The sequence below is a fragment of the Podarcis liolepis genome (assembly GCF_965112155.1).
Source record: "Podarcis liolepis genome assembly, chromosome: 2".
Lineage (NCBI taxonomy): Eukaryota > Metazoa > Chordata > Lepidosauria > Squamata > Lacertidae > Podarcis > Podarcis liolepis.
In genome coordinates this window covers 31650626-31675033 of record NC_139555.1, presented here as the reverse complement: position 1 = coordinate 31675033, position 24408 = coordinate 31650626, and the positions used below count along the sequence as shown (strand labels likewise).

The 24408-nt window shown below is 44.6% G+C and overlaps 1 protein-coding gene across 2 annotated transcripts; it reads left to right on the top strand.

The window, feature by feature from the left end:
- Positions 1-654: 654 nt before the first annotated feature.
- P4HB (prolyl 4-hydroxylase subunit beta) lies at positions 655-24196 on the top strand. Of its 2 annotated transcripts, XR_014520389.1 has the most exons (12): positions 4380-4833; positions 5898-6104; positions 10052-10185; positions 10686-10823; positions 14866-14970; positions 15199-15324; positions 16575-16775; positions 19102-19222; positions 19399-19580; positions 19929-20015; positions 20357-20432; positions 23145-24196. XR_014520389.1 is itself a non-coding variant. In XM_083481133.1 (11 exons), the coding sequence occupies exons 1-11, from the start codon at positions 4668-4670 to the stop codon at positions 23226-23228; spliced, it is 1551 nt and encodes a 516-aa protein (XP_083337259.1). In that variant the 5' UTR covers positions 655-4667; the 3' UTR covers positions 23229-24196. The 2 variants fall into 2 exon arrangements, 1 of the variants encoding a protein (XP_083337259.1); XM_083481133.1 differs by lacking the exon at positions 20357-20432 and having other exon boundaries at positions 655-4833.
- The last annotated feature ends 212 nt before the right edge of the window (positions 24197-24408 follow it).

Below are 24408 nucleotides of genomic sequence, written 5' to 3'. Positions count from 1 at the left end.
TTAGATTTTCACAATCAGGAAACAAACTGGGGGGTGGGGGGAGGGATAGGAAAGGAGGATAGTGATGACTGCCCTTCTGGAAAGGGAATGCACCTTCTGCATAAATATTTGCTTAACTGCAGATTTGCCTGCATGAAGGAAGAAGAGTAATTGTTACATAATTTTATGCAGGGAATGATTTACCTTACACTTGGACTGAGTACAGTACTACAATTATAGGCAGGCAGTGAAATGCAAGAAGGTCCATAATGTGCACAGTGGCTTTCTTAATAGTGCGACTCTAAGTATACCTACTTGAAAGGGAGATTCACTGAACTTGTTGTAGGGGCTTATCTCTGAGCAGACCCCTGACAGACAAGCCAAAGATGAATCAAGCTCTAGATTGTGTTTTCTCCACCCACTAAGCCAAAAATATCCACGAATTACATACTGGTAGGTGTTTGTCCGTCTCCATAGTTTTGAAGAAAAAACAAGAGGTTACTAAGCCCCAGCTTCAGTTATGCCTGCCTGCTCTAAATTCTCAGTTGTGATGATACAAGCTCCCTACCTCTCCTGTGTTTTATCAGAAATGAGTCCCTTTTGTATTACATACTGCATTGGCTTCCTAAGGTTGAAATAACAACTTTTCTTACTCCTTTATTACTGTACTTCCAGCCTGGAGCTGCCTCACATTTTAGTTCTACTCCTTTCCCCACCCAGTGGTGTCTGCTTGCTCAGGCTGGCCCACCGTCCTATGAATGGATCAGACAGAAATAAAGGTAGGACTTTGAGCTGAATTGCCTTTGGCTGGCGTTTACAGGGAGGGCATCTTGCAAAGCTGGATATCTCTGATGACGTGTCCCAGCAGTACTAAGTCTAACAAGGCTGTCTCTCCTCTCTGTCCCATGCATACACACCCTGATGAAGAAAGAGAGACCTGTTTGCACAACTAGAGTAGCCTGGCTGAGAGAAACACACCCACATTTGAGTGGCTAAACAACAACATGATGGAAATGCAGCAGAGCCCTAGAAGAGTTTAGTGTGCAGTTCAAAGCAGACCTTCCTTGTACTTTGTCCTGGCGATCCATAGCAAGTGAAACATTTTAAAAGAAGTTAAGACCACTGTTCAGGCATAGCTGTCAACATTTCAGGGAAATTCCCTTATTCCAAATAGGATTTCTCACAAGAAAAGGGAAAAGTTGACAGCTATGTGTACAGGGTGTGTGTACAATTATTTCCAAAACTAGGATCTTTTAACCAAAGTTAGCATGAGGTTTCTCTATTCATTAATATACTTGCATGTAGTCTATTTGTATTTGTTATTCCTACTAGGAATATTTTGACATGAAAACTGTTTAAGCTAGAAGAAATTTGAGAGCCTTCCAGCTTTGGGATCTTTCCAGACTTATATGTATTTACTTTGCCACTTGTAGAGTTGCTTACTCCTGGTGGCAAAGGATCTAGAAGCTCCTGCTGAAATACTCTCCCTGGGTGTGCCCAAATTATTTATAATGCTCTGTTGAATACTGCTGCTGCTAACTTGTTCAATCCTGTGCTGTTGGAATGCTATTATACTTGTAGAAGCTTAGTGTTTGTGTCCCCTGAGTCCATCCATTCCACACAGAATGCCAGGTAGCAATCCTATGTCTTGCAGAAAGGTAAGGTACACAAAACAGATGCTCCAGCTTTGGATTTCTACCTAAACTGGCGATGGAAACTGGCGAAACTACTACTGTAGATTCTTACTGTGTGCATACTGACTTCCAGGGGCTGAAGCAATGTGGAATTTCCCACTCACTAGAGACACACACCAAGACTGAAAGAAAGAAAATAATGTCTAAAAACCAAACTAGTCTAGAAGCTCAGTGCAAAGGACTGCTTACATTGGGTTTTGCCAAGCCTAAATATTTTGAATATAAAAAGTTTTGTCATGTTGCACGGCAGCAGAAACATCCATTTAAACTTTGCTGAAGTTATACAGCTCACAACTATTTCAGCATTCATATACAAAGCCAAACAATGCCACTGAAGTTGATGGCAATTGTGAGTAGGCAAGATGAGTCAACTACACGGATGATCCATTGATGCAATTGTCCTTCAGGTTCCTGGACATGCAAATTTATACAACGAAAACACCCATTCACTAGTTCTGTATGATAGGCATCTCTTTGTATCATACCAAAATGCACATGGGGGGAATTTGAAAAATAATTGACCTACTTTAAGTACTTGGAAAAGTTTTTTGAAAGTTTATCAGCAGGTGGCTAGTGTAAAATTACATGATTTGGAATTTTGTCATATTTTACCTGATTCATCTAAGACCAAAGGAAATGATTGGTTTGTTGTTGTTGTTTAGTCGTGTCCGACTCTTCGTGACCCCATGGACCAGAGCACACCAGGCACTCCTGTCTTCCACTGCCTCCCGCAGTTTGGTCAGGCTCATGCTGGTAGCTTCGAGAACACTGTCCAACCATCTTGTCCTCTGTTGTCCCCTTCTCCTTGTGCCCTCAATCTTTCCCAACATCAGGGTCTTTTCCAGGGAGTCTTCTCTTCTCATCAGGTGGCCAAAGTATTGGAGCCTCAGCTTCAGGATCTGTCCTTCCAGTGAGCACCCAGGGCTGATTTCCTTAAGAAAGGATAGGTTTGATCTTCTTGTAGTCCATGGGACTCTCAAGAGTCTCCTCCAGCACCATAAAAATGGTTAAAAATGTTAATTGACCCAAGAGCTCAGCTGTCCACTTAACAGCTATTATTTCTTAAGCACCTTAAAAACACAGGATGCTATAAAATGTGAGTTGTGTTTAGCATAAAAAACCTAAGCAGAGCAAATTGAAAATAGAAAAGCAAATTGAAATTCTAAATGCAATTATTTCTTGGAAATAAATCCAATTGGATATAGCCAATTACTTATGTAGAAACACAGATAGGACTGCACTGCCATTGTGTAAAATCCAATTATATCATACTCAGAACAGACCCAGGTTACTTAAGTCCATGGATTTCAGTGGATCTACTCTGAGCATAACTAATGTTGGCTGTCTCCCAATGATTTTATTCACAGTGCCTACTCAGAAGCCTTACTGAATTAAATGGGGCTAACTCCTGGGTGAGTGAGGTTAAGATTGCAGTCTTAGTTTACAATGCATGTCAGCTCAGACATAAGCCACATAGATTTCAATGGGACTTTCTTCCAGTTAAGCTAGTAAAGATCTGAAGCTTGACTCTCAATCTAAACATAATGGCAAATTTGGCTGTCTCAACTCTTACACTGTTAGGCGTAAATAATATGACATACAGCCTGCAGCAGACCACTCTCCCAGAGCTCCACTTGTGGTCAATTGTAGCACAGGTCTTTGGAATGGCAGTGGAAATGCTAATGTATAAAGGATGGAATGTTTTTTTAGAAATTATTTGGCTTGGTTCTGCCACTTTGCTGCCCTGCCCTTTCAAACATTGACATATAAAATGCATTACATTATTATAATTACCATATTATATTATAAACCAGGGAACAGAAGAGGAAACACAGACAACATGGGAGTGCAAATGATCCATACACTGGTATGTATTTCCCATATAAATAACCACAAAATGTTTGTATTTTATTTATCAATAAATTCTATTTGAGCAAACTCCTCCTCGTTGCTGGGGGGGGGGGTAGTTGTCCAGGTAATATAGCTACATTATTCCTTGCAGCAGTAAAAGGTGAAGTCAAAAAGGAGAGGAAGGCAGAGAATAAAACTCTTCCTTTTCAGTCCAGCACCGCAGCCCTAACCACGTCTACTCAAAAGCAAGTCCTACTGAATTCAGTGGGGCCTGATCCCATGTAAATGGGGGTTAGGACTGCAGCCTAAGCCTCAAGAGAGTTCTATAGTACTTCTGAGTAAACATGCTAGGGTTATACGAAAAAATATATAATAAAAATGGTAATACAAAAATATAATATGCGCTTATTCTTAGAAAAAATTCCCAACAGTAAAGCATATACAAAGGCAATGCAGATGTACACACTTCAGAACTTCCCATCGTAATAAACTTGCTCGCTTGAGTTCCCCGCTCCCCCGCCCACTTCTAAGCAATTCTTATGCAAAAGCCTCCCCCTCTTTCGTACAGTCCCGGAAACACTTGGTTCCTTGCTAGCTTTCAATTCCGGGTCGCTTATTAAATGCGGCCAGTCAGAATCAAACACGAACGAGGTCTCCACGCCACACTCAAACACGCATGCGCAGCGCGAGGCGGGCGTATCTCTCGAATGCCACGTTCCAAAGAAGAGAGGCGAAAGTAGGCGGGGAGGGGAGGGAGTTTCGTTGAGGTCAACCAATCAGAAACGGCTGGTCCGAGTTTCTAAGAGCGGCCGCGTTATCCAATCGCACTCACCGAAGAGGTCGGTACAGCCAATCAAAGCCCGCGGAGCAAAGGAAACTCTCGCGGCTGTTCGGAAGTGGGGAAGGAAAGGCGACGCGACCTTTAAAGCTGACCAATCCAGGACCGGAGGGCGGCCTTAGGCTCCACGCCAGTTCAATGGGAGCTGAAGCGTAGGAGGGCGGAAGCAGCCAATGGGCGATAGACGCAGCAGGGAGAGGGCGGGTTTATAAAGCGGGAGGCGGGCGCGGAGTGCTCTCTTTTGCGGCGCCTCTTCGTGGTCCGGTCTGTTCGCCTGGGATCCTGCCGTCATTGTCAGCGCCGCCATGAAGACCGCTCTGTTCTGGTCTCCGCTCCTCTGCCTGCTCTTCCTGGGACGGGCCTGCCTGGCCGGCGACGCAGATATCGAGGAGGACGAGGGCGTCCTGGTGCTCAAGGCGGCCAACTTCGAGCGGGCGTTGGAGCAGCACCCGAACATCCTGGTGGAGTTCTGTGAGTGGAGGGGCGCCGGGGGGGGAGCGCGGATGAGGGTGGAGAGGGAAGGCCGGCCGGATGGGAGGGGGAACTGAGGTTGGGCCCCCCCCTGTTCGGTTTAGGGGAGGGATGGGGAACAGGCTCTTTCGCGTTAGCGGGTCGTCCGTCCCCCCCGCCATTAGGAAAACAGCCCCTGCCTATTCAGACGTTACACAGTTCACGTGAGAAGGGGACTTGCGAGAGCTGGCGTGCGCCGGCTGAGGTAATGTCTTTTACCAGCCCAAAGGGGGGCCTGTAGGCGTTTGCTCGTCTTTTGCTGTTGGCGTGTCCCGGATGCATGGAATAGGCCGGTGCTACTGTTGCTATATATTTTCAGCCTTGAAATTAGGGGTATAGATAGATGCTTACGAGTTGGCTATGAAACACTGGTAGTGTCTCATGCAGGAGAGCACAGGGGCCCGCTGAAGATTTTGTAAGAGTGCAAAGTGCGTTTGAAATGCACCTCTCTCAAGTATTGGGGAAAGCATTGTGCCATGTTATGTCTGTTGGTGGCATTGCCATAGTACCAGGAGTACTGTTGGAAGGGGCGTGCCAGTAAAGTTAAGAGGCTTCAGTGGAGTCTTGGAAGACTCCCAAAGTTGGATGTGCTGTGCTAGTTGCAGGTTGTTGCTGACGGCAGTGCAGGACAAGAAACTTTGAACTATGCACTGGGGAGAGATTTACATCAAGTGAGCAACAGTATTGAGGACTGAGCCTGTCTCTTGCTTTTCTAGATACTGTATTCTAGACCTCCTCGTTGTCTTGCCTACTCATTGCATTTCCACTGCAGAGACTGCTTGTAAAGTAATAGGTGAAGAGTGGGAAACTTCAAGTTAGGATTTTGTGATAGGAAAGGTGCTGGTTACAGTACTACAGGGCAGTCAAAAGTGAAGCTCTCCTTGCCATAATTTTCACCCCCACCCGTCACTTGGATGCTATCTGCATGGAATGTTTTGTTGTGGGTGCATTCCTGTTGATAGAAAGTATCAGTGTTGGAGGGTTGCACAGTAATTGCTTTGATACTAAGTACTTCTCTTTTTCAGATGCACCCTGGTGTGGTCACTGTAAAGCTCTGGCCCCAGAGTATGTGAAAGCGGCAGCAAAATTGAAATCTGACAACTCAGAAATCCGGCTGGCCAAGGTGGATGCAACAGAAGAATCAGAGCTTGCCCAACAGTTTGGTGTTCGAGGCTACCCTACTATCAAATTCTTCAAGAATGGCGATAAATCATCCCCTAAAGAATACACAGGTGAGACTATGGTAATGGTTAAAAAGTCTGGAACATGTGAATTGAGGTGGGGGGGGGGGACCAAACCTGGAAAATAAAGCAAAAGTGACACAAGAGGATACTTCTTGGTTTTGATGCCTAAACTGTTGGCTTTCACTTCATGTTGTTCAGATATAGTTCTCTGCCTCCTTTAAGCTGTTTGTTCATGTTGTATGTATATTTCACCAGTTTAAAAGGTGTCTGCTAAATAGTCCCACAAAAAAAATGTTTTTCGTAGAGGACTTGCAACTTTGTCCTTGCATGTAATTATTTTAGTCACTAGAAAGACAAGGATAATCTGTTAAATAGGAATAAGGTACCGTGGTTTCACATTTCTAGCTTAGAACTCCTGACACAAATTAAGGACAAGTTGGCGTTGCTTTTTAATAGTTGCCCTTAGGATATATCTGCTCCCTGCTTTGTATATGATGGAATCAAATGCAAAATTGCAGCTCTTGGATCAATTTGCTGCATGTAATACCCTCCCTCACCATTGTTTATTCCTTACAGCCCAATTCTGTGTATATCTATTCAGTAGTAAGCTCCATGGAGGTCAGTGAGGCTTGCTGCCAAGAAGAGGTAGATAGGGCTACAGCCAAAGGCAATAAATCTATTAAGCAGTGACTATTTCAGTGTCTGTATTCTGAACAGCATTCTAGCCTTGAAGGAGAAGTCTGTGACTCAAGGCACTGAGCTCATGCCACTGCTCGGTCATAGCCATTCATTCACTAGAGGCTATTTCAGCCTCTTTCCTACATATAAAATGGATGTCCTATTTTTTGAAGTTGTATTAAAACTAAATGAGAGTTTATCAAATATTTCATATTCCCAGTTTTGTGTAACTGAGCCAAGCATGCACCTGTAGTTGCGTTTAAAAACATAAAAGCATAGGCACTAGCATGTCATAAATGATAAAAAATAGTAACAATTTTTCTTCCACGTGTTACTTGTTGGAAAATGGGGTTGAGGTGGAAGTCCAGCAGTATCTGTAGGACATGCGGATGACTAAAGCTGCTTTATAACATTTCCTGCACTCTCCTCTCTGTTGTCCCTCAGCAAAAAACCTCTGATCCATCCAGCCTTCTGCTCTCTGGACTTGATAATCTTGCCTATATTCATCACTCTTGGCAAAATTATTCTGAGCACAGAAATACCCTTCTTGCAGTCCTATGTTGCTTTTGAGTCCTCCCTGATTCAGCTTCAAAGCTCTCAGTAGCTTTGACCCTCTTGCCTCACTGCTCCCACATCTCTTTCCCTGTCTCTTTTGCTTGGCCAGCTCCTCCATGCTTGTGACTTGAACTGCCTCCCAAAACCCTTCCTACATAACCATATGCAAAATCACTTTTCCACGAAGCTTTTGACAGACCCCTACTCCTAATGCACCATTGCAACTAAGCCTTTAATACATGTAACTGAAATGTAATTTCCCCCATGTTTACCCCATCCCTCTTTCCCTTCCTTTCCTTTGTTTGCCAGCTTTATCTGTTTCTAAATGGTAAGAGCCTTGGGGCAGGGACATGTCCTTCATCTGAATGCTTTTGTTGAGATTCTTGCCTTACAGGGGATCAGATTAGATAAAACCCAGGGTCACTCTCAACTCTACAATCTATGATTCTGTGAGTTGTGCCATATACGTGGATGATATAAGTGCTAGACAAACTTCTTTTATCACCAAAGCTACTGGCAGACAGCTGATCAGCATGCCTGATCATTCTGAATGGTTGGTTATGCTGATTGTAACATACCGTACTTTTCCCTAACCCATATATCATAATGGAAGGCCTGTGGTTTAAGGTAAAAGAGTTATTAAAACTCCTAGTCATATTAAAAAAGAAAAATCACACAGGTTAAAAAAAACTAACAATATTTAAGTTTTTAAAAGGTAGTGGTGGCTGATGGAAGGTTCAGAAGTGGGGTTGGGGTGGGCCACAATGATGTAAGAAGCCTGTTCCTTAGACATTGCTGCTGATTCTCTCCCAAGATTCCATGGTGACAGTTGGGAAGAATCACTCCACGCTTAGGAGCCTGCCACCTAGAAATAGGCACAAAAATCTCATTTAGGAAGCTGAATGGTCTTCAGCTATTAACTTTTTGTGCTGGTGAAAAACTGCATTGGGAGGGCAACACTACAGAATGGCCAGTCCCCCATCCTTAGATCCCATTGTAGGGGAAGATGAGCTTCCAGTTGTAGGGGAAAAAGTGCTTTCAGTTATAGGGGAAGATGAGCTTTCAGCTTTAGGGGAAGATGAGCTTTCAGTTGTAGGGGAAGATGAGCTTTCAGCTTTAGGGGAAAAAGTGCTTTCCGTTGTATGGGAAGAAGAGCTTGCAGCAGCCACAGAAGCCACATGTAGGATAAGTTTTCCCACAGGTATGACTGTCCTGCCTCTGATTTTGGCTTTCTTGAAAGGCAGCCTGTGCAGCCACTTTGAGTGCTGGTAGAGTTAGTTATTACCTTTTGCATATAAAAAAAAGGTTTATTTTATTTATTAAATTTCCAAACTGCCCTTCATCCAAGGATCGCAGGGCAGTTTACAATATCAGAACACAAAAATACATTGCATGGTAACAAAACAAAAAGCAATAACCCAGTCCCAGGTTGCTGTATCAATATATGCACTAAATGTTACAGGCTTGGTTATATGATTTCTTTCTCGTGTAGCTGTAATAAGCGATCCCATACATCTTGAACTGAATTCTTTGGGCATCATTTTCAACTTGGGTGGGTGTATAGCTTGGTCCAGCAGAGTTTTGAGAGCTGCCTGGAGAAAAAGGAGTACATGGCCCTTCTGTTTCTCACACTGCTTGGCCCTGTCCAAGTAAGGAAAGCAGGGCTCTGTCCCCAGTACCAGCTTGCCCTAACCTGGCTAGCCAAGCCAAAACACATATTTGTCAGGATCTAGCCCCTCCCCTTCAGTGCAATCCTCTGAATGTTTTTAGACATCCCATTGTATTCAGTGGGGTTTACTCCCAGGTAAGTGTGCATAGGATGGTGGTCTTATCTCAGAGCTTGCACTGCCGGAAATCATGAGCGATCACTTGCTCCCCTTGTCCTGCTGCAAACTTTGGGAGTGAAGGAGGCAAGGCAGTGGAAGGTGAAGGTGGTGGCTGTTCCTAACTCCCCCCTTCAAAGCTTACAGCTGGGGTATGTCTCTTTCCTGTTGTTTCATCAATAAAGGTCAATAAAACTGGAACAGTTTCTGCACCACCACCCTCAAGCTCCAGGGCTGCAGCTCCACTTGTCACCCCTGCAATGTGGGTGATGGTCACAGTGAGCAGGCATCTACCCTCCTGCCTTTAGGAATCTTTCTGTTTGCAGGTATAGGGAAGGGCAATTCGTATTATTTACATTTGGGGAATTTTGAAATGGAGATTGGCATAGTAACAGCTTGCATTGTATATAATCAGTGCAAGCAGATTCTAAAGGCAGCTAATTTTGGGTGGAGCCTCCCAAGAGTTAGAAATACAGATCTAATTTTAACAGCGTTGAAAAACCTATTTGTTGCTTTTAAGCTTTGGTACTGTGGTAGAAAATCTTGCTTCCTGTATTTTTTCTTCACTCAACCATTTTGTGGTATTCTTCAGCATGAAAATGCTTGCATCTTGCAGAACGTTTTGCATCAGTGATATTATAATGTGGCCCAAGCTCTAAATATACATGAGCCAATGTGGTGATAGAAACAGCATGCTCTTAAATGTTACTATGAAATATTTTTTGCACTAAGTAAAGCAGCTTTGTGCTCAATAGCACCTTCTGGTGGCAACTTTGTCTTGGAAGGCAAAGGGGTAAGGGAAGATGGTGGTTTATCTCCCTAGAAAGGTGAACAGAAACTCTTTGCCCTCTGAACCAGGAAATAATGGGGTGATTAGATCAAGTGCTCCAGCTTAAACGTGAGAGAGATTCTGATGTGTCTCCCCCCCCCCTATTGCAGCTGGCAGGGAAGCAGATGACATTGTCAATTGGTTGAAGAAACGCACAGGCCCAGCAGCCACTGCCCTGGCAGATGTAGCTGCTGCTGAGAAACTGGTGGAATCCAGTGAAGTTGCTGTGATCGGCTTCTTCAAGGTAGAGTGCTTCACTTGGTTACTGTTGTTTTAGCTGACCTCTCTTGGAGGCCTTTATCTGGGAAGAGATTACACCAGGGCTCACTAACCTGTTTGGGTCCATGGGCAGTCTAACACAAAGTTCCCTGGGTGACCTGAGCCTAGATAGTCTCTTGACCTAACCCACTTCCCATGGGGGGGGGGAGGAGAACCATATATGGCACCTTCAGCTCTTAGGGGGAAGGTGGGATAAAAACAGAATAAATAAACTTGCAAACCAGAGAAACTTGTGGGCATTGCACACCAGAACCTGTTCAATTGGTTACAGTAGAATCAATCGTGCCCAATTTCAGTGGGGAGGGGAATTTGTGGACACAGGGAAATTACATCTAGAGTATGATGCCAATTTCTTTTTCCCATCTTGGCTCTTTGTTGTTCTTGCATCACTGAGTAAGCAACATGCATCAAATCAGCACATGGTGTGGAGTATTTAAAACTTAAAATCTTCCTTCTTTCTGTTAGGATGCAGAATCTGATGCTGCCAAGCAGTTCTTGTTGGCAGCAGAGTCCATTGATGACATTCCTTTTGGGATCTCTTCCAACAGCGATGTCTTTGCCAAATACCAGCTCAGCAAAGATGGAGTTGCCCTTTTTAAGAAGGTGAGTGGTGCAAAATATTCCCATTATGTGCTAAGTCTGGCTGGCTGCACTCTGCTTCCCCAATATGTTTCTATTCCACACCCACCCACACTGTTACTGTATTTGTAGAAAGCTCACACAGGTCCAAATAGTGCTCTAAAAACTTGATTTGAAGGAGGAAATTGGAAATCACTTAATTTTTTTCTCATCAGCTTCCCCTTCCCTCCTGGAAGTGTTCTTATATCCTAAGAGTGCATGGGCTTTAGCTTGTAAAACCCAGTTGCTTCCTCAAAGGGTACTTCTAGTATCACAACTGAAGTGGTAGTGTGAAGAGGAACTGATGCCAGGCTTTTGTTTTCAAGGTCAGTATAGATGATTAAGGCAAGAGAATCTTAATGATTGGCGGCAAGACTCGTTGCCACTTAAATTGCAATTCTCTGGAACAAAACCAGTCTTTCCATTGCTGAGCTTGTTGGTGAAAACCAAGCACACTGGATGGATTGTGAAAGCAGAACAGGAAGAAGCAGTCTGAGTAGCTTATTCAGCAAGTTAACCTTGTTAATATAATAGCTAGGTCTGTTCAGATGTTAGAGAACCAGAATGGAGGGGGTAATTTGGGGGGGGGACTTCCAAGCAGGGACACTTGTGGGGGAAAAACACCCCTGCTTTGTGTTGCAAGCCACAAGAGCAAGATCTTGACTCATGCCATTATCAATATTTAGGTTGCCAAAGTGGTTTGTCAAAAGGTATGGGGCCCTCAGCGGAGCAACCATTAAGGGAGGAAATCTCAGACTCCAGAATTCTCCAGAACTTACTGTAGTTGCGGGCATTGACTTTTGATAGTGGGAATGAGCGCCATTACAAAGTGGATGGAGACCCCACAGTGTCCATACCCTTCTCTCCACCTGAGAAGAGTAGAGCAACGCATGCTCTCTCCTGCTGTAAAGGCATCTATAGCCTGTAGATTACACCCTGACTGCCTCTTTAAGGTCAATTCTCCCTGCTTCAAACAGGCTTTTCTACCTTCAAGTGTTTGGCATGTTAAGTTGAATACTTGCTTTTCGAAACCTTTCAATCTGTTAAGGGGGTGGGGAAGTTGTGTTTGGCCAGCACTTTTATGAAAGGATAGGAGGTAAATTTCTGATTGGCCAGCTCTTCTATCTAAAGGGGGTACTTTTCTGAGTGGCTTAGAACTTTCCTCACTCTTATTCTCCGTTTCTTGCTCCTCAGTCTCGGAGCTGTTGAGACTTCAACCAGCCAAAGTAAAAACAAATCCCTTTTAGTTGCCAAAAGGACACTTGCCCAAGCTTCTGAACTCTTCAGGTGCACACCTGTCAAATGCTTGAATTTTTACACGGTTAACTCTTTGGTGCTGCTTTTTTTTTTTTGCTTCCAACCAAAATGAAACAAACTTTCAGCAGATGCTATATTTGAATCTGTTCCTACCACATTTGCACATGGCCCCATAGAGCTTGAGTGTCATGAAGTGACCTCACTGATGCCCGGGAATATTGTTTGGAATGAGACGAAACCGTGTAAGCAGTTACAGAATTGGACAGGACGTGAAATGCCCCTGCAGCTGTTAAGTGGTGAAGCACTGGGAGGAATTCTGTGTAGCGCTAAGCAGATAGCTCTGTCAGCACGATAATTTCTGCTTGCCTGATGGAATGACCTGCCTCTCTTTCCCTGCTGATAGTTATATACCCTCCCTCCCCACATGTTGTTCTGGGGATTGTTCACACACAAACACATAGAGTAAAGCCCTGTTGTGTTCTCAAAGTCTTTGTATGGTCTTCCGCTAGCAGGCCTCTAAACATTGGGGCTGGTGAGAGTGGCACTCAGAATCTTCTGGACTGTGGCAAGACTGCTTTTGGAATCTTGAGGTATCTCTAAGTTGGCTAGTTTCTGCTAAGATTACAGGGTATAGTAAAAGCAGAGCTGGTAGGTTCTAAATCAGGCCCTCCAAATGTTTTGAGACTACAATTCCCATCATCCCTGACCACTGGTTGTGCTAGCTAGGGATCATGAGAGTTGTAGGCCAAAAACATCTGGAGGGCCAACGTTGAGGAAGCCTGTTCTAAATGCATCTCACTGGAGGTGCATGAAGGCCAGGAACCGGTTTATTATAAGTCTTATGTAGCACCCCTAAATAAGCAGAGGTGTTATTGGCAGAACCGTAGAACATCTCGTCCCTGGTAAGGCTGCACATTTTAAAGTTTTGTTTCTTTGTGAACGCTGACTTGTGCCTCCTTCCCAGGTGCATTCTAATAAACTGTTCTTCAGGGATAGGTTGTATTAAAAACTGGCATTTTATAAAACACTTCTGAATGTGCCAACAGCATTTTTGGTTAACCTGCCAATGTGAAGGCAGGTAGCTCTTACTATATATATACGGTGTCTGAGGGAATACTGGCTTACCTAAGGCTACCTATTGAGTTCATGGCTAAGGTGAGATTTGAACACAGCACTACAACTACCCAACTGCTTTTTGTTTCTTTGTCTTTTGCATAAGCTTCATGTTGTCTTGAAGTAGATTTCTTTGTATAACGTTCCTGAAAAGTTACTCAAACAGTGACCTATGTGTGCGTCCCCCAGAGTTGTGTTGCTAGGGAGCCCAGCCAATGGGATCACTGCTTTCCCTTGCATGTCTTCTTGGTGGATAACCTTGATTCTCCTATGTCTGTTACTCCCTGCCCCTTTCCAGGGTGCCAGGAAAGATTTTGAGAACCTGGACAGTAATAGGTGTTGCTCTGCAGCAAAATTATTCCTGGCAGAGGAATGATAGCGTGCTTTCTGACTTCTGTTCCTGCTTGGCTAACAATAGCCCTGCAGGGATGCGTTGTCCTCTGAGTAAACTGCTATATATTTACTGGTTCCATGTTGTGTGCTGCTGCCTAGGACACTACCTCCTTTGTAGTGGTTCTGTTGATCAGATAAATATATCTGCTTCCAGTAGACCTGCACAACCTGTTGCCTGCCAGGAAATGAGCAACCTGCTTCTGTGACTTTTGAGAGTTGTGTATTTAAAATACTGTAGAATATTGATGAAACCCCTTTTGAGGTAGTGGGTATATAGCAAGAATCTGGCAATCCACTTAGTCCCAAACTCCTTTCTAGTCACTGTTCTGTTTACTCCTATGGAGCCTTGAATCCTAGCTTGTTAGTAAGATGAGAGCTTTGGCAGAGATTCTACCCTGGATTTTAACTTGAGAAATTCTGTGCCTTGCTTGCAGTGTGAAATGTGCACCGTAGTTTGTGTCAAGACTTGTCAGTGGGAGCCCTACAGATATAACACTCAGGATTGTGTATTCTGTACTTGTAAAAATTGGAGAAATAATGGATAGAAAGCAAGCTGGACTCCATGTTTGCCTTTTTTACATAAATCTGAATAATAGCCTGGTTGTGGCAGAAGATAAATGTTAGGCCCTAAAGTCCCATTCCTTAAACTATTGACCTGTTTCACATGTAATACTAGTCCAAACTATGACATGGCATGTGGGCTACTGGAGAGAGCCGTTTTGCTTCTCTGCTCCTCCTGCATTTGCTGTGAGCTAAGTTGTGATTTGGCTCAGTGTTTGTGTTTGAACGAGAGTTCGTGGTTCACACACCACAAGAATCCAAGCCCAGGTTTGGATAACACGTGAGCTTGAACCAGTCTTTAGTTTACAGCAGTGCAGTGGCGGAAGGACTAGAGGAGGAGCAAAATGGCCACAATCTCATCCCTGGTAGTCAGGTGTGTTCAAGCCATAGCTTGGCTTAGGATTGAATGTGAACTGAGCCATTCTCGGTTTTGCTGTGCCAGCCTTTAGTCCTACATACTTGCACACATTTTTTCATAGATATAAGGGTTAGAAGCCTAAACCACCACCGACGTTTTCAGGAAACCAAATGATTTACTCAATACCAAATTCTGCATGCCTGTAGAATTGTGGCAGACACTCAGTCTGCCCATAACCTGCGTTTTGGTGGTAAGTAGGCTGATGACCCAACTGTAACTCTTGATTGATCTCAACCGTAAGTCGGCTTGATTTATTCTCACGAGTCCCTTTGTGCTTGTTTCCAGTTTGATGAAGGACGTAACAACTATGAAGGGGAGATAACAAAAGAGAATCTGTTGAACTTCATCAAATCAAACCAGCTGCCCTTGGTGATTGAATTCACTGAACAGGTATGGAAGTGGCTCTCTAGCAAGGCAGGGTTGGTTGGTTGGTTGGCTGGTTGGCTGGGTGACCTAACCCACACCTTGATCTGTGTCTACCAATCAGGAGTGGAGAATTCTAACCATACAAATTATACCAAGTAGAATGAACTGTAAATGAGGGAGGGGGGAGTTTGCATAATCTTGGCAACCGGTAACACTCTTGGCCCTAGCATGCATCTATTTGTTCTTCCACAGACGGCACCCAAAATCTTTGGAGGAGAGATCAAGACCCACATCCTGTTGTTCCTGCCCAAGAGTGTTACAGACTACCAGGGAAAACTGGATAACTTCAAAAAAGCAGCAGAGAGCTTCAAAGGGAAGGTGAGGACCAGGAAGTGACGTATTAAAAACCATTTCTTTGCTCCCTAGGCTTCCCAGGTGGTGAACACTGGCACTTACAGTGGTACCTCTGGTTGCGAACGGGATCTGTTCCGGAGCCCCGTTTGCAACATGAGCAGAATGCAACCCACGTCTGTGCGGGTCGCGATTCGCCGCTTCTGCGCATGCGTGCAACGTCATTTTGATCGTCTGCGCATGCGCGAGCGGTGAAACCCGGAAGTAACCCTTTCTGGTACTTCCAGGTCGCCGTGGGATGCAACCTGAAAAGATTTAACCTTTAGCAAACATAACAAGAGGTATGACTGTACAGTTCTAATATTGCGGCTCCTCAGGGAGGACATGGATTAGGATCATAGTAGTTTCAGAATATAGATAAGTAACATGAAAAGTAGCACAAGCTGCTTCAGCATAGACTGCTCCTGAATAGCCCCAGCAAATCAGGTGACAACTCTAGAAAGAAGTCTTTGAATGGAATAAGCTTGGTCAATGGTTGTCCTGAAACACCCTGGGGAGACTTGAGGAATGTTCAGGGGAGCCCTGGGGGGCGGGGAACCATCCTTTCATTAACTTGCAAGCTCATATCTTCCTGCATTATCTCTCTCTTTTACTCTGAGGAACATTCAGGGGAGATGGCAGGGACAGAATGGGGCGTGTGAAGCAAAGGGGCAGAATGGGGGAGTCTCCACTGACTCGAGCCCTGTAAGAGACTCCCCCAGGGAAGCTGCAGAAAGATTGTGGTTGGTTAAGGGAGCCATGGAATCAGAAAGGTTGAAAACCACTGAGCTAAGTATTTGACAACTATTAAGCGGACAAGAACTTGCTTTAGGCTTATAGGAGGAAGAGGAGGAGGAGGAGTTTGGATTTGATACCCCGCTTTATCACTACCCTAGGGAGTCTCAAAGCGGCTAACAATCTCCTTTCCTTTCCTCCCCCACAACAAACACTCTGTGGGGTGAGTGAGGATGAGAGACTTCAAAGAAGTGTGACTGGCCCAAGGTCACCCAGCAGCTGCATGTGGAGGAGCGGAGACGCGAACCCGGTTCCGCAGATTACAAGTCTATCACTCTTAACCACTATACCACACTGGCTCTAGTTGGGCATGAAACACAATTAGGGTGGCAGGAGAAAGAATAGTTACTTAAGGAGGACATAAATAGCTAGTTTCTTGCCTGTGCCATGCACTTGTCTAATGCCTCAATTCCACTGTTGTTCTTCCTTTCTCCTCCGCCAAGATCTTGTTCATCTTCATAGACAGTGACCACGGCGATAACCAGAGGATCTTGGAGTTCTTTGGCCTCAAGAAAGAGGAGTGCCCTGCCATCCGCCTCATTACCCTGGAGGAGGAAATGACCAAGTACAAGCCGGATTCAGAAGAGCTGACTCCAGAAAACATCAGGGACTTCTGCAATAAGTTCTTGGAGGGCAAAGTTAAGGTAATTCGTTTTTCCCTTCCTTTTTTTGTATTTTGTTCTTGAGACAGGCATCCATGTGAGGTGATCCCCGCAGCACGAATCGCACGAAACCTGAGAACAGTCACGTGGCACGAAGTCTTTCAAGCTGGCTTTGCAGCACGTCCAGCAGCCCAGTATTTAGACTTCATGCTGAGAAGCCCAAAGGGCAAAGCCAGTGGGGCACAGTGCCAGTATGGAAATAGCCTTTAAATGCTGATAAAGTGAGCTTGACAAGTCTGGGAGCTGCTCATAGAACTGCATCACCAGCTCTTAAGAACTACCTCTGCCTTAATGGCTGCATGGCCTTGACCTCACGTGGCACGAGCGCTTGGGAGGCTTCCATCTTAATCTGGAGGCGAAAGCAGCTGTACAGAGCCAGCTACTGCCTTTGTTCTGCCCCACACCTGAATTTTGCAGGGCTCTTTCTTGGCTCTGCCTATTTCGTTTACTTTCCTTGCCCTCCCATTATTCCTTTTCCTGTTCAGTGAAGTTGCAGCCTTCATCTTAATTACTCAGTCGACTGGACAAGTACACCTTTCAAGAAAATCTGCAGGTCCTTTGAAAAACTGGAAGGGATTATTAAACGAGGCTAAAAGTTCAGGATGACCTTTCTAATTGGGAAAGCTGAGGTGATGATAGGGAAGAAAAAGTATTGAGTGATACCTGGCTTGACTGACATTCTTGAATAAGATACAAGACTATGGTAGATCTATTTTGGAACACATAGACAGTAAGGTGTTGCATGACATAAAAGGTAAAATACATTCTAGGTTGTATTAATACATATTCATGTTGTAGTACTCTTTTGGTCAGCCTGTTAACATGAGTGTGAGCATGTGGTCAACGAAGCCCCTGCCACTTGGCTGTAAAGGCTGAGTGTTATATATCTATATGCTTCCCCCGTATCAGACTCTGTAGATAAGAAGCTAGTGCATTTCTGGAGAAGGAAAGGCTAGAACTCTGTTCTGCTCTGTAGTGTTCTGCTAGATTGGGGGTATATGGTCATTGAATCATGCAGTCCCCCACCTTCACACTAAAGGTGGTACTGTCCCATAGGTGATGTAACATATGCCTCCTTTTTAATGTGTAGCATAGCCAGCATTCCTCACTTCTGAAAAGACACTTGAAGTTTTTTTAGAACTACAGGGATGGTTTCTGTGCTGGAAAGCAAATAGGAATAGAAACATTCCAAAGACCTCTAACCTCAGAGAAGGTTATGTTCAGCATTGGCCTGTTTGAAGACCCCTCACATTCATGAGATACAGTATGCATGGTCTTCAAGCAAAAGTAGATCTACGGTTGAACAGTTTTGAGTTGGGAGTTTCAATGCAGTTGATAGATGAAAGATGTAGCCTAGGGGAAGTTGTAGGGGATTTTTCAGATGGGCTTCAAGACAAATTGAATGTTAAGCATGTTGGAAGGATAGAACACTTAATAGAACCCTCTTTTTGCATGCGGAATGTCCCAGCTTAGATCCCTGGCACCTCCAGGTAGGTCTGGGAGAGGTAGTCTGAAACCCTGGAGATCAGGGAGCTGAATGGACCAATGATCTGACTTCTGTACAAGACAGCTGGCTCTGTACCTTGGAACACAATTTTGACACAATGGTCTAATAGGTCACTTTCATTTTTAAAATGCTCTGGAAAACATCCTAGACCTCCTCTAGGCTGGGTGATATATTGTCCAAAACTGATAAATCCGTATTGTGATATCAGTTTCATAATTTTTGACCTGGCAATATATTGTGAATTGTGTGTGTGTGTATTCGTGTGTGTGTGTGTACATGTGCTATGCAAACATAATCCTGCATGAAAAACCATGAAGCCCTCCAATGCCTGTACATAGCTCCATCTTTATTTTAGACATTGTGATATATCACTATATTGCGATGTTTAGCTGGTGATGTTGAAAACCAGATATCGCCCAGCCCTAACTCCCTCTTGTAAAAATATTGGAACTAATCTGACTCTTGCAGCCATCTCCTCTTGCTTGCTGTACATATATCTTGCCATGCATTTCTTTTGTTCTTTAAGTGAAGCAGAGTGGGCTCTGTCTACTCAGCATGCCTATGCCAGCTCCCTGTAAACGCGCATCCTTCATGCAGCAGCTCATGAAGGACATGGCTGGGTCATTGGGTGGGGTGGGGGTTGACTTTGAAGGAGGAAGTCTATATTAATCTGACTTTTTATAGCCTCTGGCTTTTGTCAGTTGCTCTGCCTTGTCTTGGAACAGTGGGTGGGAGGGTTTCCTGTTGGCGCATTCCATGCTGTTGCTTTCATGTGGGTTCCTTTTTGCTTGTCTGTTTCAGCCCCATCTGATGAGCCAAGATGTTTCTGATGACTGGGACAAACAACCTGTCAAAGTTCTGGTTGGGAAAAACTTTGAAGAAGTGGCCTTTGATGAGAATAAGAACGTGTTTGTGGAATTCTGTAAGTATTTCGGTAGCTGAGCCCACATGCACTCGCACCTCGGCGCATCCTGTCTTGAGTTGCACAGGTTTGGCTAGCGAAGAATGTTTCTTAGGTGGCAGGAACTGGAACTGAGGAGTGAGTGGTTCTTGTTGAACAGATGCTAATCTGGGTTTTGTCCCCTTTCTGACTTGCAGATGCCCCCTGGTGTGGCCACTGCAAGCAGCTGGCTCCCATCTGGGATAAACTAGGCGAGACGTACAAAGACCATGAAAACATCATCATTGCCAAAATGGACTCCACAGCCAATGAAGTGGAGGCCGTGAAAGTCCACAGCTTCCCTACCCTCAAGTTTTTCCCTGCAGGCCCTGGCAGAACGGTGAGGAGACCGGTGGTCAGTCTGTGTAGGTGGCTGCCCCTGGGTGTTTCTCTTTCCCCTCCCAGGGTGTGCCTTGGTTTGAGTTGCTGAGGGGTGGTTCACAGGGGGTTGTTGCTATTGTAGAGGGGAGGATTGCTTCATAGAGGATGGTGCTCATGTACGGGCTATTCTCTCCTCGCAGCGATCATGGGAATCTAGTGGCTGGCTGCTCTTCTTCGACTCATATGGGTGAAGGTGAATTTTCCAATCCCTTTTTTTTTGCTTAGCTGTTCAGAAAGCGATTCTTCAGCCCCCAGTGCCCAGCTTTGCCTTTCGACTGCTGACACACTTCCTCCTTTGCTTTTGCAGGTTGTCGACTACAACGGCGAGAGAACGCTGGAAGGTTTTAAGAAGTTCCTGGAAAGCGGCGGAAAGGATGGTGGTGTAGATGAAGATGTGAGTATCTAAACCCAGGCCCTGTTGGGCACTGGCCTGTGTAGCTGTTTTAGGGCAGGGTTCAGATGCGATTCCCGAGGAAGGGAAGTTTTGTCCTGCAAAGCTACTTCGGGCTTACTGTGACAGCCGAGAATGCTGGTTCCTTAGCAACTTGTAAATAAAGCACAGCTGGTAATACCCAGAATGAACTAGGGTGGTGGGGAAGGGTGTTCCTGAATACCTGCCATTCCATGTGGACTAACCAGGCCACACAAACAGGCAGTCAGCCTGTGAGAGCCCCACCATTCCCAGATCAACTGCAAATGTTCAAGAAACATGACTTTTTTTTACATTCTTCCCAGCGTTGACCCTACTATCTGTAGTTCTCGAGAGATGACCCTACACTGAGTTGGCTCTTTCTCCAGCACCCAGCACCAGGTGCGAGTGTCCTCTTGCTTGAGTCAAGTAGTCGCTGCTGCCAGCATGTGTAACAATTTTTGCTTGTTCTGTTGCTGTGCTAGCAATGCTACTGGCTCTTTGCAGCACTGCTAGGCTTATCTGGGTGCTGCTGCCCAGCAGGAGTAGCAGCTGAACATAGAGGGGGTAAAGCTCATAGCCCAAGTTAGAATTGCTGTGCATTCAGGGCTGTCGTTCCTCCATTTCCATTGGATACAGGGAGCAACTGGTGACCCAGCCTTTGCACCTCTGCATGTTCCCGGACCCTGTATGGTGGGTTCTGTGTGATTTAAAGCTCTGTAGACTACACTTCTAGACCTACAGTTATCAAGGGTGCCAGCTGTTTGGTACAGTGACCATGAGCAATGCATACACAGAAACTATATCCCGATTTGATTCCTTTGTCCCTGTTTTGAGCTTAAGTCTTGGCACCAGGCTTTGTGATTTAAGAGTGAACTGGCTTTGATATTCAGCATCTTGGTGATAGACACTATGATTAGCTATCACGTATATGATTTTCAGGCACAAACCTGGCACTAACATGTAGCTGACACCTGGCAGAGTAGAGCTGGCCGGCCCCATTTTGCTTCAGCTTTTTTGATTCTTAATCATCTCTGTACACTTTGGAAATTTGGATTTGTATTCAGTTTGGTTGTTTGTCAGGTTCCAACACCTTGAAGACAGATAGCTTTTGAACCTGTGTTCTATAAGATGTCACCGGTGGACGTTTGGGTATAAAAACATAAGAGTACTGAGCAAAAGAATTGGCCAAAAATGGCCATTAAATCTTCTTGGATTGTAGCAGGTCCTTGAATCTGGGTTTCATGGAAACAGATTTTGAATTGAAGAATGTGATTGAATTGGAGGCAAACAAATTCTGTCCTTCCTGTGAATGGTATTCCAGTCCCTCACGGCTGATTTTTGGAGGTGCTGTGTTGGCTGTTGGCTGGCCCTGTGTATTTCTTGCAAGTGCTTTTGCATTTTCTCATTCTGAGAAGAATAATGTGCTAGCAGGGTTCTCATAGTTGCTAGCTCAACAGCACAGTGTGTACTCCATTCAAAAAGCATTGGTACCAGATGCTGAGAACAGGATAATGCTGAACATCTGTCTGTTATTCAGCATAGGCTGTTGTTGAAGATAACAGCCTATATTATTTGCTTCTTGTCAGTATGCTGGTAGCCAGTCTATATTCTTTAAGGCAATGCAGTGGAATGGTATGGTGCAGGAATGTCCAAGAGGTCGATTGTGATCTACTGGTAGATCCCCGGGAGGTTTTGGTAGATTGTGGTCGATCACTGGGTCCCTTTCCTTAGCGCTGGTAAAATAGAATTCGGCCTCACCCTGCCCTCCATTGTCGCATGATCTGCAGAATGGAAGATGGAGTTTACTCAGTGAGGCTGTTGTTTCCTCAGCGATCTGTTGGTGAGCTCAACAACTATGACCTGAACCCCCCAAAAGGGGGTAGATCACTGCCAGTTTTTCGTTCTGTGAGTCTCTTGGGAGTTGGCCACCTCTGGTATAGTGTATATGAAATCATTGGCTGAGGGTATGCAGATCACTTGAGGATTTTGCAAGCCACTGAAAGTCAACACTTCTGAAGAAAGAACAGAACATTAGTGGGTTTAGATCACAAATCTAAGGAACAGCCAATTGGATTTGCAGTATAGAGTACTGCATCAGTCATTCGGACTGAATCTCCACTTGTTTTGCTTATTACTGATAATGAACCTGAATGTGACCTGTCAGGATCATCTCCTATGATTATACCTATTCTGGAGCTACTACTAATATTTGCTTAGAAAGTTCAAAGACAGATACTGGAACACCTGCCTTAATCACAGCTTCACTTTATCAGTTATTTTTGGTGTGTTTGTGTGTGAAAGTGAGATCAGATTTTACTTTAACAGTACAGTGGTACCTCGGGTTAAGTACTTAATTCATTCCAGAGGTCCATACTTAACCTGAAACTGTTCTTAAGCTGAAGCATCACTTTAGCTAATGGGGCCTCCTGCTGCTGCCACCGCGCCGCTGGAGCACAATTTCTATTCTCATCCTGAAGCAAAGTTCTTAACCTGAAGCACTATTTCTGGGTTAGCGGAGACTGTAACCTGAAGCGTATGTAACCCGAGGTACCACTGTACATGGTTGTGTTAATGAAGTTTTAATTCTAAAGTAAGTTTCTTAGAGGTCTTTTGTGCACTTCTTGGTTGAGCAAAACGTTAAAATCACCAACTTGGTTTTCAAATGTGATGGCATTCATCTGATTCAGAATGCTATATAAATGGAGAATGTGCTAAAGTTGGTACAGCAGGTTTTTTTATCCATTCAAATAATTTTGAGATGTATAGGGCAAGCAGAAAGCCAACAGACCTGGTGTTGACCCCATTGTCTTACAAGTTCCTTCTGCCTGGTATATGGAAATTTGTAGGTTGTTTCCATTTTTATTTTATTTTATTTTGCCTTGAGTGACTTGATGGAATGCATGGACTTTCCTTGGCCTGCACATCTTGGGAGGCAGGACTCTGTCTGCCACAGGAGCAAAGTTCTGAGCATAGAGGCGGTTACATGAGTTTCTCATGCTATTAAGGGCAATGACAGCTGCGCTGGCAGGACCTAACTGTGTGTTGGCCTCCTTGGCACCGGCTGTGAGAGAAGCTGCAGCTGACCAAGCTTTTGCTTCTTCATTTAAACAGGATCTGGAAGATCTAGAGGATGCTGAAGAGCCAGATGCAGAAGAAGACGATGATGACGCAAACACTGTAAAAGATGAACTGTAAAGACAAGTCCAATCTGCATATCCCCAGACACTACACTGTGGCTGCCACTTCATGCAGTTAAGCAAGTTCAGAACCAACTTGAACCAGAAGGCAGATGCTATCTGAGAGTACAGGGAATGGTCTAAAGTAACCCTTCATCCTAACTTGTCTGTCAACTGATTCCTCTACTTAATTTTTATTATTATTATTTTCAGTTTGGAAGAGGGATCTGCCTAGGTAGCCAGCCCTGCTGGGTCTTCTCTTTCCCCCCTCCTTTACACACTGTGATGTACATTTTCTTTTCCTAGAGTGTTCTGTGATCTGGGTAGAAGCAGATTGAAACGGCAACATGTCCCATTGCCTAACTCACTTTGGAGCCTCACCAGTAATGCCGCCTTAAAACTTACTCACACTAGTCCAAATGTCATAAGCTGCTGTTGGCCCAGCAGGGTCTTGGATACTGTCTCGGCTGTTTTTCAATTACTATTTCTTTTTGGGCTGCTCCGGTGTGGAGGAACCTACTGGGCTGACCACGGTGGTGGCAGTGGAAAGGGAAATGAGCAGGTCCTCTTAACTCATTGCATGGTCTTGCTTCCCTTTTATGCTGAACAGTATATGTATCTCTCTCTTCCAAAGATTAGGATGGCATAAAGACTGTCCTTGAGGGGGAAAGGACCCAATTACTCCTGAGGCAAAACCTTAACTGGTGTTGCCCCCTTGCCCCCTGAACAAACAATACAACTTGCTCTTTACGCATTTGCTTTGTGAATGGGTCTCCCAGGCATTTACAGAGCTGTTTGGGAAGGGGCCTGCCAGAATGAAACAAAAAGGACACTCAATAACTAGGTTTTTTTTGTGGGGGTACTTGAGAGCCAAGGAGTGATGGGAGGACAAGAATGTATGTTGACAGAATTGGAATTAGTTTGGAGCGTCTATGATGCTAAAAGGTATGGAACTCATTGGCCAAATAAAAGTTGATTTTAATACTATATTGTGTATCTGGCTGTTTTGTTTGAACTCTGGTTTAGAGGAGGGAGAAAGGTTGTTTTCTGCTGCTCCAGAGAAGCGGACACGGAGCAATGGATCCAAACTACAAGAAAGAAGATTCCACCTAAACATTAGGAAGAACTTCCTGACAGTAAGAGCTGTTCGACAGTGGAATTTGCTGCCAAGGAGTGTGGTGGAGTCTCCTTCTTTGGAG